Source organism: Mirounga angustirostris, unplaced genomic scaffold (genome assembly GCF_029215605.1).
Source record: "Mirounga angustirostris isolate CCGP_5_RB_7025 unplaced genomic scaffold, mMirAng1.0.hap1 SCAF_7, whole genome shotgun sequence".
Classification (NCBI taxonomy): Eukaryota; Metazoa; Chordata; class Mammalia; order Carnivora; family Phocidae; genus Mirounga; species Mirounga angustirostris.
This window is the reverse complement of record NW_026991715.1, coordinates 86,283,757-86,299,995: the sequence shown is the minus strand read 5'-3', so window position 1 is coordinate 86,299,995 and position 16,239 is coordinate 86,283,757. Positions and strand designations below refer to the sequence as shown.

Sequence of the window (16,239 nt, the reverse complement as noted above, 5' to 3'; positions counted from 1 at the left end):
CTCGATGTAATGAGCACTGGGTGTTATATGCAAGTGATGAATCACTAAATTCTACCCCTGAAACTAATACTACACTATATGTTAACTAATTGAATTTAAATTAAAAAAATATATTTGCTGGGGAAAAAAAAAACAAAAAACAAACAAACAAAACCTTACACAAGTGTGTATAGCAGCATTATTCACAGTAGCCAAAAAGGGGAACACTCTAAATGTCTAGCAACTGAAAAAAGGAGAAACAACTGTGGTCTTTCCAAACAAAATAGTATTATTCAGCTATAAAAAGGAATGAAGCACTGATACATGCTACAACATGAATGAACTTGAAAACATCGTGCCAAGTAAAAGAAGCCAGTTACAAAGGCCATATTGTATGATTCGGTGTATGTAAAATGTCCAGAAGAGTCAAATCCATCCACACAAAAAGCAGGTGAGAGGGCTCCTGAGTGATTAGTCGGTTAAGCGTCCAACTCTTATTTAGGCTCAGGTCATGATCTTAGGGTCCTGAGATTGAGCCCCATGTCAGGCTCTGTACTCAGTGGGGAGTCTTACTTGGATTCTCTCTCTCCCTCTGCCCTTCCTCTGCCCCCCCCCCCCCCGTCTCTAAAATACATGAATACATCTTAAAAAAAAAAAAAAAGTAGATTGGTGGTGGCATGGGCCTGGGGCAGGGAAGGGTGGAGTCAAGAAAGGAGTGTGACTATTAATGGGTAAGAGATTTCTTTTGGGGATGTTGAAAATGTTCTAATAGAGGGTGGCAACGGTTGCACAACTCTGTGAACAGACTAAAAACTACTGAGTTGTATACTTTAGGTGGATAAATTTTATGATATTGGAGACAATACAATTTTAAGAAGAAAATTTATGCTGAGCAAAAACTGATGGATCCAAAGGAGTCAGTCCATATATACGAAGTTCTGAAACAGGCAAAAATAATCTACAGTGATAGAAATCAGAGAGCAGTTGGCTGCAGGAGAGTTGAGGAGGATGAGGGAACTTTCGGGGGTGATGAAAAAGTGGCTTAACTGGGTATATATATTTGCCAAAACTTGAACTCTATAGTTAAGATTTGCATGTTGCACTGCATAGAACTTATATGTCAATAAAAGCTAAACATAAAGAAAAAAATCCCCAAACTGAAGTTTATAAAAGAAATATTCCTGGTTTAGAACATAATTATTTAAGAAAAGTGGCACTGTGTAGGGGGTCCCTAAGTCTGCCACCCCCATTTAGTGAGCTGTTAAGAAAATGTACAGGACTCGGCATATGGTCATACTCACAGCTATGACTTATTACAGTGAAAGGACACAATGCAAAATCCACAAAGGGAAAAGGCACAGGGGGCACAGTGTCCACGGGAAACCAAGCACAAGCTTCTAACAGTCCTTTCCCTATGGAGTCACAAAGGATGGGTTCAATCCCTCCATGTTGTGACAACAACTGAAACAACTGTGACAAAAGTGAAATGCTATCAAACAAGGAAGTTCCTGAAGAGACTCAGCGTTCAGGGTATTTGTTGGGGGCTGGTCATGGAGGCATCCTCAGCCTAGCAGTACATATTAAGATTCTGGACTTCCAGAAGGAAAAGAACTCAATACATGATCACAGTAGCATCTGTGATTAGCATAAACTACATTGTTTTTACACAGTTTAAACACAGTGAAACAATTCCACAGTATCTGTGTGGTAAGGATAGATGTTTTTATTGGACTTACTTCTTGGCATTTCTATTTTTTTCCTATTTAAAATTTTTTTCTGTGTTAGAGATAAAATCCCTGCCATCCCCATTCATTCTTTCTTTATATTTTGGAATAATTCAAACTTAAAAGAAAAGGTTTAAGAAAAATATGAAGAACTCCCATAAACTCCTCCACCAGATTTACCAATTATTAACATATTTGCTTTACTTTTTCTTTTGCCATATCATTGGTGTGATTGTTGTTGTTATTAGAATAAGCTGCAGATATCACGCCTGTACACAAAAAAGAGATAACACAGGAGGTCTGAAAGGGCTATCTTTAGAAAGGTCTTGCTTGGAAGGTTTGCCCTTGGCTGGTGTCTGGGGACCTGGATTTCCTAAATGCTACAAAATTGTACTCAGATATGAAATATTTGAAAAGAATTACATACCACATTGCAGGATGCAAATACTAGGTACTGCAAAGATTTAAATGAGTCCCATGTTCTTACCAGTTGTAGTGAACACCTGGTTTTATCAGGGCAGCGTCCTCTTCCCCATGTCTTGTGGTAACAAGATCCCTCTTTCCCATGGAGGACCTATTCACATGGTTCCAGTGGAGCGGACCATGCCTTCCACAAACCCCTCTCCCGCATGACCATTTCCAATAAACTGACTAGGGCTTGATGATTTCAGCCCCTATACCTCTGGCCACAGAAACTGGCTCAGAGTTATGCACTTAATCCAAAGTGAGACAATTAGGTAAGACATTAAGAAAAACTTCTACTGATTTGACTGGGAAGATGAGAATCCTAGTTGCCTATGGCCCTCTTACTCACCATGTGAAGAGAACCAGGAGAAGACTAAGGCCATGCAAAAATAAGCAGAGCCAAGTGGAGCCTGGGTGGCTCAGTCGACTGAACATCCGATTCTTGATTTCAGCTGAGGTTATGATCTCAGGGTTGTGAGATCAAGCCCCGAGTAGGGCTCCATGCTGGGCATGGAGACTGCTTCAGATTCTCTCTTTCCCTTTCCCTCTGCCCCTCCCCCACCCTCTATCTCTCTCATAAATAAATAAATAAGCAAGCAAGCAAGCAGAGCCAAAAGAGATAGTGTCCAAACAATATAATCCAACTTTACCTGAACCTACCGTACCTCTTGAATTCTCAATGACAAAACTAATACCTTCCTTTCGTTCTTCTTTTTCTTTGGCAAGTAAATTAGGTTTTTGCCTCTTCTAACCAACAGTCTTAACTAATATAAAATTAAAATCCCAATGGGATACTGTTAGAAGAAAATTATTCTAAAAATTAATAAAAACAGTACACAAAATAATAGATTACAAAGTAGATGACACTAAAAGTGACATTATATTTATGCAACTTAGCTTATGATGGAGGAAACATCATAAATTAATGAAGGATAAAAAAAATACTGGGAAAATCAGTTATTTAAAAAAATAAAATAGAGCCTCATCTCATGTTCCCCAAAATTAATTGCCCAAAGTAGTCCAAATGAAGGAGAAAGACGTCAATACATACCTAGATTTTTTTCCAGCCACTGATGTCCTTCAATTAGTTGGTCAATTAAGGCAAAATAATGTGGAGCAGCTTCATCAGGCATAACCCAGCCACCTGTCACAATTTCAAACTGACCATTCTGTAGCAAACTAGAGAGAAAATAAATATAGGAGTTTACAATAACATATACAAGAAAAGTTCAAATAAAAGATTTAAAATAGCGTAAACATCAGGGACAGCCCTTAAGCAAGTATAACCATTACTTACATGAGTTACTAAAAAAGTTTTTTAAACCAGGGAATAAATTTCAACTTTGGGGCCCTGGTGATAAAACATCCTTAGTGAAGCGTGTGTGTGTGACCCTTCCTTCCTAGGCAAAGCCTCTGCAGGTCACTTTGGAAGTTCCTTTTCATAAGGTTATAATCTCCCAGACAACTTCAAAGATCCTGATGTCAGGAGACACATCTGATTTATTTCTGAATCTTACAAAGCACCTAGCAAAGTGCTTTACTTGCAGTATGTCCTGAATGTTTACTGGAGGGCTGTCGTTTTAAGCATGATATTTGTTTCAATATACCTATATTGAATATCAATATTTATTTTAGTCCTTCTGACAATGGTAAGTTAATCATGCAAACTACACAAAAGTAGTAATAATAAAGGTAAAGCCAGTAAATAACATATGCCTCTGGGAATACAGAAAACATTATAAAGCACTTTGCTCCAGATTCAGTTAAAATGTGTCTATATAGTTTATTTTACATTACTGAGTGAAAAGCTCTAACATTACCATTATCTGTCCATTGGGTACTCCTTTGCCATAATGCCATACAAGGTAACTAGATTCCCCACCCCTGGAACAACTGAATTGTTACAAGAAGATCCCTTCCTCCAAAAAAAAACCAAAATCGCAGACTATTAAAAATTTGAAGAAGTACCTGAGGAAGTATAGAGGTCAAGAATTTAAGCAAACACCTTAAATGCCATAGACTTGTCAGTCTGCAGTAAGATGGCTTGAGAAATTGTGTAGAATTCCAGAAAGAAAAGCAGCTTTAATAAGGATACACATCACCGGATACCTACCCTGAACAGCCGAGTACCAAGCCAAATTTTGTTGAAGCAGCCCAGAGGCATAGAAGATAAACGTTTTCCTACAAAGCCTATAACAGAATCCACTACATTAACACAACATCTGATTTACTCAAACATATGCATAACCATACAACCAGTGAGAGAGTGGATAATGGACACAAATTTTAAAAATGAATGAATAATTCCTTGTATAAAATTTTTAAATGTTAATTTAATCCTGTATTGCCATGGGAATCACCAACTAACATAATTTCACATGGACACTATGATGGCTCATTATAGTGTCTAAAAAAACCCAAATGTCCAGTCAAACCTTAGATTCTCAGAGGCCCAAATCAAGAACTTAACAATATACAAACTGGGAATCTCCAAAAACAAACAAACAAAAAAACCCCACATTTCTTTAAGAACACAACTAAATCCAAGGCTATTTTATCCTATTCTTACTGTCAAACTGCTTCCAGTCAGTTCTCTTTCTTATCTTTCTGGTGATTGCCAGATTTAGCCACACTCTGGAGGCCTTGGCCCAGACCCAGCTCTTAAGTCTTATGACCAGTACGTGGAAGCCTGAGACGTCAGGACAGATCTGGGATTTAAACTCTGGCCATCAATATAGAAACGTGGCTCCTTATCTCAGCACTCCAGTAAAGAGATCTTTTGGAAAATTTCAGAAATAAATTGGTCAAAACAAAGTCTTTGCTGCTTCTGAACAGTTAATAGAAATTACAGATTAAGAAGTCTAAAAATTAAAATTAAAAAAAAAAACACTCCAATGATGGAATTTCTCATCTCAGTTTTATTTTGCTACATGATCCCTATCCCCAGGCATGAATGGACTCCAAGAAACAGCTAAGTGAGCAAAGAATCATACCTACTATATACATTAACTAATTTCCCCAGGTCCATTTATAAACAATCTATCCCTTCCTCCTCCCCATGATGCCCCAGATGTCTGTGATCAGTATTGAGTTCTTATTCGAATGCAATGGTTATCTTAAAGACTGACTTGTCAATTTTGGGAAGGCATGAAAAGCCTCCCATGCATTAAAATGTTTTCCACGATCTTTTTTACCTACTTATTTTCTTCTCTCCTATTTTTCCCAAACTGATTGGTCCCAGGTGTCCTCATGTCTCAGCCCAAATAAAACCTGCCCAGAGAAGTCTCCCTGAGCACCCAACCTAAATCAGTTCTCCCACCATACTACCACACTCTCACACGATAGCATTTATCACCAACCAGAATTACCTTGTTCCGTTTCCATGTATGTCTCCTCCCTCTCCCTCCTCAACCCCACCCACCATGAGAGCAGAATGTAAGCTCCCAGAGAGCAGGGACTAGCACCTGCTGTTTTTGTTTTTGGTTTTTTTTTTTTTTAAAGATTTTATTTATTTATTTGAGAGAGAGAGAATGAGAGAGAGCACATGAGAGGGGGGAGGGTCAGAGGGAGAAGCAGACTCCCTGCCGAGCAGGGAGCCCGATGCGGGACTCGATCCAGGGGCTCCAGGATCATGACCTGAGCCGAAGGCAGTCGCTTAACCAACTGAGCCACCCAGGCGCCCTAGCACCTGCTGTTTTGCTCACTTATCCACACCCAGCACTGAGAAGTGTGTGTGGCATGTAAGGGGCATTCTGACAGTTGTGAGATAAATGATGAATGACTGAACGAGACTCTCGGCTCAAAGTCAGTATTGACAGAAAGTTTTAGATTAGATGAAGCTCACAGACATATGCAAAATAAACTGGACAGAAAGGGGCCAGGTGGAAAGGGGTCTGAACAATCTGGGTGTGAGGTGGTACGACCCAGAATATGAAAGTGGTGGGGCGCCCGGGTGGCTCAGTCAGATGAGTGTCCGTCTTCGGCTCAGGTCATGACCTCAGGGTCCTGGGATCAAGCACCGTGTCGGGCTCCCTGCTCATAGGGGAGTCTGCTTCTCCCTCTGCCCCTCTCCCATTGCTCCTGCTTGCTTGCTTGCTCTCTCTCTCTCAGAGAAATAAATAAAATCTTTTTAAAAAATATGAAAGTGGTAGGAAATATGGAAGAGGAAGGAGAGAAAGGAGGTGTCTCATGAAAAATCATCCATGGGAATTGGGCAATGACTGGCAATAGAACAAAGGACGAAAGCACGTATGTCTTGGGTGTTAATTCCTGGTGTCTAACGGCACCGTAGTGTGACACACACAGTGGAGGTGAGAAGGGAGGTCACTTTGGGATCATAAATATAAATTTGGATAAGGCTGTCCGATAGGATGGTGAGACACCCCAAAGGAGCTAACCGAAGATAAAAAGTTCAAGAAAAGAGGCTGATAGAAAAATTAAGCTTGGAGGGACTAAAACAAAGAGGAAACAGAGAAGCTAGGAGGTGAGGAGAAAACAATCAAAAGGAGAGTCAAGGACCAAGCAGAAGGAAAATATAAAAGGAAATAGAGGCAATAAGAAATGTGAAAGATAAAAAGAATAAATTTGTGCAAACAGCCTGAAACATTCTAGAAAACAGTAATGAGGTGCAACCTACGCTCCCACTTGGTAAAAGGCATTTTTACAGTTAAAAAGCTACCATGTAATTGCGACTTACTCAGAAAAGGACACATTGGTGGGCCAGAATATAAAGCTGAGAAATAAATTTTTTAAATATTTATATGATTAAAATAGCAAATTACATTACTGGAAAAGAATGGGATATAGTTTTATTTATAAAAGCTTCACTCAGAGGGATTTAAAACAAACTTGTAAGAAAGCCAAGTTATTATGTCATATAAGCCAAAAGACTGATACTTTGAAAGAGCATGCTCATATAGGTTTTTAAGAAAAACTATATGAATAGGTCACAACAGGCATGAATGTCACAGTCGCAGGCCAGAAAGGACACAGGTTTTAGCTTTTCGTAGGATAGTGTCTCTAACCAAGCAGAAGAAAAACCAAACGGAAAAAAAAACCAACAAAAAAACATGATATGAAGTACGAAGCAATATAACAATGACTAGACACCTGGCCAAACAATCAGGTTGGTGAGTACTCCTATTCCACTGAACTGCCTGGTTTTCCTAGTCTATACATAAGAATGGTGAAAACCAGATGATAAACTGGAAGACTCCTAGAGGCAGGAAGGTGTGGTCTTATATTAAATATTCACTGTGTTAGGCAAAAACACTCCCCAAAACCAAAACCAAACCAAACCAGAAACCCACACACAGCAGTTGCAGAAGAGAGAAGGGCACAAAATTCCCATGTATATGCCTGTATTCTAGAATATATGCAGTTAAGTATCTCATGAATGACAGAAAAACAAAAAAGGTCCAAAGAAACACGAGGAAAACATTAACCTGATGATTGAGAAACACAGCAATGATCTTCATCATTTAGTAACAAGTACAAAAAGTAGAACTGCCAGTCTACAGAAACACCACCTCAGGAAAGACTTAGAAAAATATTTATAAGCAATAATAGAAAGGCTATGGTAGCCTACAAAAAGGTGGCTTTTTAATTTATATATATATTATTTATATATAATATATAAAATAAATATATATTAAATATATATTATATATTAAGTATATATTATTTATATATTTATAAATTGCCACTGTTAGCAACATGATGAAAATAAAATTAAGACAGACCGCAACTGTATATTTGAGACTTTGATTTTTTTTTTTTTAAAAATCAAGCAATGGGAAGTACCTACAGCTACAGAAAAAGTCACTTAGAATACAGGTGCTTCCAATGTCCATGCACTTAGTGCTCAACAAGCAAAACTGAGCTATCTCTCTGGCCCAGAGGAATACAAAATCGAAAAAGACATGCCCACTCCATCGGATCTATTCATCGTTTCTGCCAAGAGACTGGCTTCTGGCAAAATTTTTGCATGTACACTTTTCCTTGTATTTCCTAATAAACATGAGATCTAGAAACAAAAGTGAAAAGACAGGGAAAGGGAGGGAAAGAGAAGAATATAGACATACAGAAAATAGGAAACCAGGCACTAACTTCAACATTAACAACACTCCTGTTTCACTTTTTCAAATGGCTGACTTGTAACCACTGGTAACAGCATTACACATTTCTGTTTCTACTATTTCATTGCCTAGGAATTTGGTATAATAAGCTTAACAAAATAACCGATCAAAATTAGGCTTAGCATATCTGTCACAGCTCAATTTGCCTAAGATGCAGAATTTACACTTAAGAATGTCCTTGCTGACCACACAAAGCTGCAAATCATTTTCTCTGAGTGTCACTTTTTCCCCTCTGTAGACTCATCACACATTTGGAACTTGGTCACACATAGAAAGATAGACTCAAAGAGCTTTTTTCCCTAATGCGGAAATGGTTACAGATAACTTAGTAGTAAAAAATGCATCATTTAGCCAGCTTCAAAGAACCACAAATTAATTTCACATGAGAAAACAAATTGAATTTGTAATCACACATCTGGGGAAATATGAAATAATATAAGATGATGTACAGGGATTCATTCTTAAATAAAAATTTAGTTACGTGGAAAATTCAAAAGATGGAGGCTCCCAACAAATCAATTAATAGCCTAAAAACATTTGCTTATCATGTGCCTGATTCATACGCCTTTCATGGGAAGTACCTAATATATGAGAACAAAAATAAAACCTGTTTTAAGACCCCTCATAGAATACTAATTGGGGATATTCATCGTATACTTCTGAATATTGTTGACGCCTGTCTTTAAAACTATAGTACACGAGGGGGCGCCTGGGTGGCACAGCTGGCTGAGCATCTGACTTGGGTTTCAGCTCAGGTCATGATCTCAGGGTGGCGAGATCGAGACCCAGGTCAGGCTCTGATCTCAGTGCAGAGTCTACTACAGATTCTCTCTCTCTCCCCCTCCTTCTGCCCCTCCCCCTGCTCACACATTCTCTCTTTCTAAAATAAATTATATAAAGATTTAGAACGTGAGGGACAGATGGCAAATGTGTTCTCTCATCATTCCTTCCTCACTTCATTCCAGCCACACTCCTTTCATTTCACTGTCCACGCGCTCTCTGCCTGGCATCTTTTCCCTCCCAACACCTGCCTCACCGGCTCTTGTGGATCCACCTGGAGCCTTTCCTAGCCACCACATCTCGTCTAAAGCTCAGCCACCTATACAGTTATCTGTCATAAAGCCCAAAACTTTCCTTTTATAACATTTATCACAAAACTTAATTACACACTATATGTTTACTGTCTTTCTCCCTCCATAGACTGTAAGCTCCGTGAGGGCAGGAGTCACACCTAGTTTCCTCACCATTTAACACTCAGGGTTCCTATTAAAAAGGATACCAATAACTCAAAAGACAAGTGAACAAAGAATATGCAGCATATATTTCAGAAATGATGGCCTCCCAAAAATGAAAAGAAATTTAGCCTCACTCATAAGGAAATGCAAATTAAAACTTCAAGATGTCACTTTTATTTATCATATTGGAAAGATCAAAAAGTTGTGTAACATACTATGAGGTCAAAGATGTATGGAAATCGGTATTGTTACACATTTCTGGCAGTAACTATCAAATTGTAAAATGCATATACACTTTTATACATGTTCATTCAAATTAAGTCAAAAAATAAAGTATAAAAATAAAAAGAAGCATTATACACACTAAATATAAAGATACATTCCATGCATTCACAAAAGACCAGAAATAAAACTACATGGTCACCCACTGGGAAGAGTCAAAAAAGTAGATTTTTATACTGTCTTTAAAAAGAAGGGCTCTTCTTTCCTGAAAGGTTCTCCAAGATATATTAAGATTGAAAAGCATGGTACAATATCCATTAGGATGGAAATTAGATTAAAAAAAAAAACAGCAAATAGGTGTCAAGGATGCAGAGCTATTGAACATTGTGGGTGGCAATGTAAAGGGGTACAGTTGCTGTGGAAAACATGAGGGGTCCTGCAAAAATTCAAACACAGAATTACTACATGATCCAGCAATTCCACTTCTGGATATACACACAAAAGAATTAAAAGCTGGGACTTGAACAGATATTTGAACACCTATGTTCACAGCAGTATTATTCACAATAGCCAAAAGATAGAAACAACCCAAATGTCCAATGATGGATGAATGGATAAGTAAAATGTGGTATATTCATGCAATAAAATATCATTATTCAGCCTTAAAAAAGGAAGAGAATTCTGATACATGCTTCAGCATGGATGAACCCTGAAGACTTTATGCTAAGTGAAATCAAAGCGAGACACAATAAGACACGTATTATTCCATTCATATGAGGTACCTAAAGTAGTCAAACTTACAGAAACAGAAAGTAGAATGGTGATGCCAGAGGCAGGACGGGGAAGGTGAATGGCAAGTTATTGTGTAACAGGTACGGTTACAGTTTGAGATCATGAAAAAGTTCTAGAGACAGATGATAGTTATGACTGCACAGCAATGTGAATGTACTTAATGCAATCAAATGGTACAAATAAAATCAGTAAGATGCTAAGTTTTACGTTATGAATATTTTACAATAAAAAAAGACTCATTCAGAAAAAGATCAGCACAATGTGCATGCCATGCTATCATTTGCATAATAAACATGTATTTGCACACAGGTATATGTACATATGTTTTCCTGTATATCTATAATAGAGTTCACAGCAGCTGCATTCTGTGGGAAGAACTAGATGGCAAAGAGACAAGAGTGGTTCATCTCTTACCTTTCACTGTGTACCCTTTATACACTTGGGACTTACATTAACACATTAATTAAATGAAAAATTTTTTCTAAACTATAAATATTATACCGATTTCTCCTAAACATTGAAAACTAACATAGCTATAGCATAAAATAATCATGAAATGTTATTTAAGAATATTTCCAATATTAGATGGCTCAATTAATCATTTTTTTTTTTAAGATTTTATTGATGTGAGCAAGAGAGAGAGAAGGGGGGTAGAGAGCATGAGCGGGGGAAGAGGGAGAGGGAGCGGGAGAAGCAGACTCCCCACTGAGCAGGAAGCCTGACACGGGCCCAGGACCCTGGGATCATGACCCGAGGCGAAGGCAGATGCTTAACTGACTGAGCCACCCAAGGACCCCCATTTCTGTTAAGTTTTAATAAGAGGATATTCTTTATGCAAACTGGTGCAGTTTGCATAACAGTATGGAGTATCCTCAAAAAGTTAAAAATAGGACTACCCTACAACCCAGCACTGCACTAGGCATTTACCCAAAGGATACAAAAATACTAATTCAAAGGGATACATGTACCCCAAAGTTTACAGCACTATTATCAACAACAGCCAAATTATGGAAAGACCCTGAATGTCCACTGACTAATGGATAAAGCCGTCATATATATATGTATATATATACATAATGGAATATTAGCCATAAAAAAGAATGAAATCTTGCCATTTGCAATGACGAGGATAGAGTCAGAGCGTATCATGCTAAGCGAAGTAAGTTAGAGAAAGACAAATATGACACGATTTCACTCATGTGTGGAATTTAAGACACAAAACAAAACAAACGATCATGGGAGGGGGAAGAGAGAGAGGCAAACCAAGAACGAGACTCTTAACTATAGAGAATAAACTGCTGGTTACCAGAGGGGAGGAGGGTGGAGGGATGGGTGAAATAAGTGATGGGGATTAAGAAATGCACTTGTGATGAGCACTCTGTGTTGCACGTAAGTGTTGAACCATTATATTGCGCACCTGAAACTAATATTACAGTGTATGTTAACTGGAATTTAAACAAAAACTTAAGAAAAAAGAAAACAAGGGTGCCTGGGTGGCTCAGTTGGTTAAGCGACTGCCTTCGGCTCAGGTCATGATCCTGGAGTCCCTGGATCGAGTCCCGCATCGGGCTCCCTGCTCGGCAGGGAGCCTGCTTCTCCCTCTGACCCTCCCCCCTCTCATGTGCTCTCTGTCTCTCTCATTCTCTCTGTCTCAAATAAATAAATAAAATCTTTAAGAAAAAAGAAAAGAAAAAAAAAGAGGATCGTCTTTAAATATTTCACTGTATAGGGAATATTACTTCATTCTATCATTTTCCAAAACAAATTAATAAAATGCTCATTCATAATGAATCAAAATATATATGAGATTAAAGAATAAAATTCAAAAATTTATTCACTATCTTGCTATAAATGCATAAGGGGTTATGGTAGGCACAGTTTTTGACCTTCTTTTACTTAATACTATACCAATGCACACCGTTCCATGTTAATAAACAGAGCTATCATCATGTTTATGGCTGTACTGTATTTAAAGGACTTTTGAGATATCAACACACAATACACGTGTGTTTGGTTTGATCAGTTTTGACAAGTGTTTATACCCCTGTAATCACCACCAAAAACAAGATATGGACTATTTCCATTAACTCAGAGAGTTCCTTCATGCCCCTTTCCAATTATCTCCCGCCTCAACTGCTCCAAAAAAGAAAGACATTCTTACTTCATTTCTATCATAATAGATAGGTTTAGCTACTCTTAGACTTCATAAAGTAAAATTACACAATATTTATTATTCTGTCAGGCTTTTTTTGCTTAACATGTTTATTAGATTCATCCATCTTACCATGTATTTCAGTAATTCATTCTTTTTCACTGCTGAGCAGTAATTCCACTGCACGAATATGCCTTTTTTCATCTATTATCTTGCTGATGGACATTTGAACTGTTTCCAGTGTGAAATCACCATGAAAATGTCTAAACAAGTCTTTTTGTGAGCATGTTTTTATTTCTCTTAGGTAAATTCCTAGCAGGGGGCTCCTAGGTCTCATTATGTATGTGTTACTTTGGAAAACTTTGGTGGCTTTTCAGAAAGCAATTGTCCCATTTTATATCCCCACTAGCAATATGAGAGTTCCAGTTGCTGCACATTCTTGTCAACTCTTGGTGTTGTCAGGCTTTTTGATTGTAGCTATTCTAAAGGGTTTGGGATAGAATCTTGTAGTAGTTATAATCTGCATCTCCTTGATGACCAGACATTAACCAGCCCGAGCACACACACCTTCCTCCTCACTGCTGAAGCCTCATAAACTTCTTCTGGGTGTTTGAACATGCCAAGCTCTTGCTAATAATCCCTGGCCCATAATCACAATTCTGCTCTCATAACCTGGAATTCCTTCCCCACCCCCTACGTAACTGGCTAATTATAACCCCTTTCAGGTTTCAGCCTGAATACCACCTGCTTCAGGAAGCCTCCCAAGACACCCTTCTTGCTTCCATAGAAGCAAACACTTTATTGTGATACTATGTTTTTTTCCCTTATTTTATTATTTTATTTATTTTTATTTTTTATTTTATTATGTTATGTTAATCACCAAAATTACATCATTAGTTTTTGATGTAGTGTTCCATGATTCATTGTTTGCATGTAACACCCGGTGCTCCATTTAGTACGTGCCCTCTTTAATACCCATCACCAGGCTAACACATCCCCCCACCTCGCTCCCCCCTAGAACCCTCAGTTTGTTTCTCAGAGTCCATAGTCTCTCATGGTTCATCTCCCCCTACGGTTTCCCCCCTTCATTTTTCCCTTCCTGCCTTTTTTTTTTTTTAAACATACAATGTATTATTTGTTAGAGGTACAGCTCTGTGATTCAACAGTCTTACACAATTCACAGCACTCACCATAGCACATACATCCCCAATGTCTATCACCCAGCCACTCCATCCCTCCCACCCCCCACTACTCCAGCAACCCTCAGTTTGTTTCCTGAGATTAAGAATTCCTCATATCAGTGAGATCATATAATTATCTTTCTCTGATTGACTTATTTCGCTTAGCATAATACCCTCCGGTTCCATCCACGTCATTGCGAATGGCAAGATCTCATTCCTTTTGATGGCTGCATAATATTCCATTGTATATATATACACCACTTCTTTATCCATTCATCTGTCGATGGACATCTTGACTCTTGCCACAGTTTGGCTATTGTGGACACTGCTGCTATAAACACTGGGGTGCACGTACCCCTTTGGATCCCTACATTCGTATCTTTGGGGTAAATACCCAACAGTGCAATTGCTGGGTCATAAGGCAGCTCTATTTTCAACTTTTTGAGGAACCTCCATACTGTTTTCCAGAGTGGCTGCACCAGCTTGCATTCCCACCAACAGTGTAGGAGGGTTCCCTTTCTCCACATCTCCTCCAACATCTGTCTTTTCCTGACTTGTTAATTTTAGCCATTCTGACTGGTGTGAAGTGGTATCTCATTGAGGTTTTGATTTGGATTTCCCTGATGCCAAGCAATGTTGAGCATTTTTTCATGTGTCTGTTGGCCATCTGGATATCTTCTTTGGAAAAATGTCTGTTCATGTCTTCTGCCCATTTCTTGACTGGATCATTTGTTCTTTGGGTGTTGAGTTTGATAAGTTCTTTATACATTTTGGATACTAGCCCTTTATCTGATATGTCATTTGCAAATATCTTTTCCCATTCTGTTGGTTGTCTTTTGGTTTTGTTGACTGTTTCTTTTGCTACTATCAGGTCTGTCTTCCTCATCTCCTGTATCCCCGGAGTCTAGCACAGTATTTGTTGAATGAATGATGGAGTAAATAAGGGAAGGCTTCAGAAATAAGGTAATATTTCAGCTGAGTCTTGAAAAATGAATAAGACTGAGATTATCCATTGCACAAAAGGAAAAAAAAAATTCTAAGCTCAACTCATGGGCAAATTCCTAAACAAGAAATAACATGTGTCTGAGGACACCCACGCAGCTCAGCAGGGCTAAGAATAGACTGTGAGGCAGGAAGTGATCAGAGGGAAGGATGGACAAGTAGGGAGGAATCAGAGCAAGAGCCAGTGTGTGCCAGACAAGAGATGGGTCTGTACCTTTTGACACTGAAGCATCACTGAAGTGTTTTAAAGTCAAGAAGTGACATGTACAGAATGATACATTAGAAACCTAACTCTGTGGGAGAAATGGAGGACACCTGGAAGAGACAGAGCTAGACACAGGAAGACCAGCTGGAGGTTTTCATAATAGCAGGAAACACAGAGTAATGGGCCTGGAACTGGGGTCCAGAGCACAGAAATACTAAAGAGGAGTAAGTGACAAGGCGTAGGGGACTGACTGGATTTGGTCTGAATGGCAGATGGAAAAGGCAGAGCACACAATACTTAACAGCACTGATTCTGGGGCCAGGCTGCCTGGCTCTGGTCTTCATGACCTATTCACTAGCTGGAGAATCTTAGGTGCGTTCCTTTACACCCCTGCCTCAGTTTCCTCATAAGGAAACTCAACTCATCTTAACTCCTAAGAAAGCTATAGGACTGACTGGATAAATACATGTAAGTGCTTACAACATGCCTGGTATACGTTAAGCACTCAGGAAGTGTTAGCTGTTACTATTGTCATTAAATAGGGAAAAAAGAAGTTGAGGTTGGCACTCTAGATCTGGAAGCAGCCCAAACACCTAGTAATTAAAATAACAGTGTGGATGAGCCTGCAGGATGAAGAGGAGAAGCAAGGGGTACGACCCCACAGGCGAGAAAGGGACATGGAGGAAGTGAGCAGAGGAGGAAATTGAGGGGATGAAAAAGGCATGCTCAGCAAGGCAGGAAGAGAAACAGGAGACAAACAGCTCTGGGTCAGAGAAGACAAAAAAGAAAGAATTTCAAGGACAGTGAAGTGGTCAGTGTTGATGCTGCAAAGAAAGCCTTCAGGGGGACGGCGCCAACATCCAGTGGATGGAGCAGCTGAGAAGTCCCTCATGGCTTGTGCCAGTATCCATGAGGTAGACAGAAGCCAGCAGCCGAAGTGGCTGAGGGGTGGAAGCTGCACAAAGCTGCCTCATTGGAAATAAACTGGGAGTGGAGGAAGTGGGGTGAAATACATACTTCTTCAAATACACATATGCTGCTGCTTCAACTATGAGAACTAAAATTATTTTAGACACCGGTGAATTGCTTTGATTCCTTTGATTAAATGCTATGTATCTTTAGCCTCTAAACTCAATCCAAATCTG

The 16,239-nt window shown here is 38.9% G+C and overlaps 1 protein-coding gene across 1 annotated transcript in view; it reads right to left on the bottom strand.

Annotated features, from left to right (window-relative positions):
- The window catches only part of MAN2A1 (mannosidase alpha class 2A member 1), a 166,949-nt gene that overhangs the window by 103,754 nt on the left and 46,956 nt on the right, over positions 1-16,239 (bottom strand). Inside the window, exon 5 of the mRNA XM_064596459.1 lies at positions 3,220-3,347. Coding sequence (XP_064452529.1) covers positions 3,220-3,347 — 128 coding nt within the window. The remainder of the gene's footprint in view (positions 1-3,219; positions 3,348-16,239) is intronic.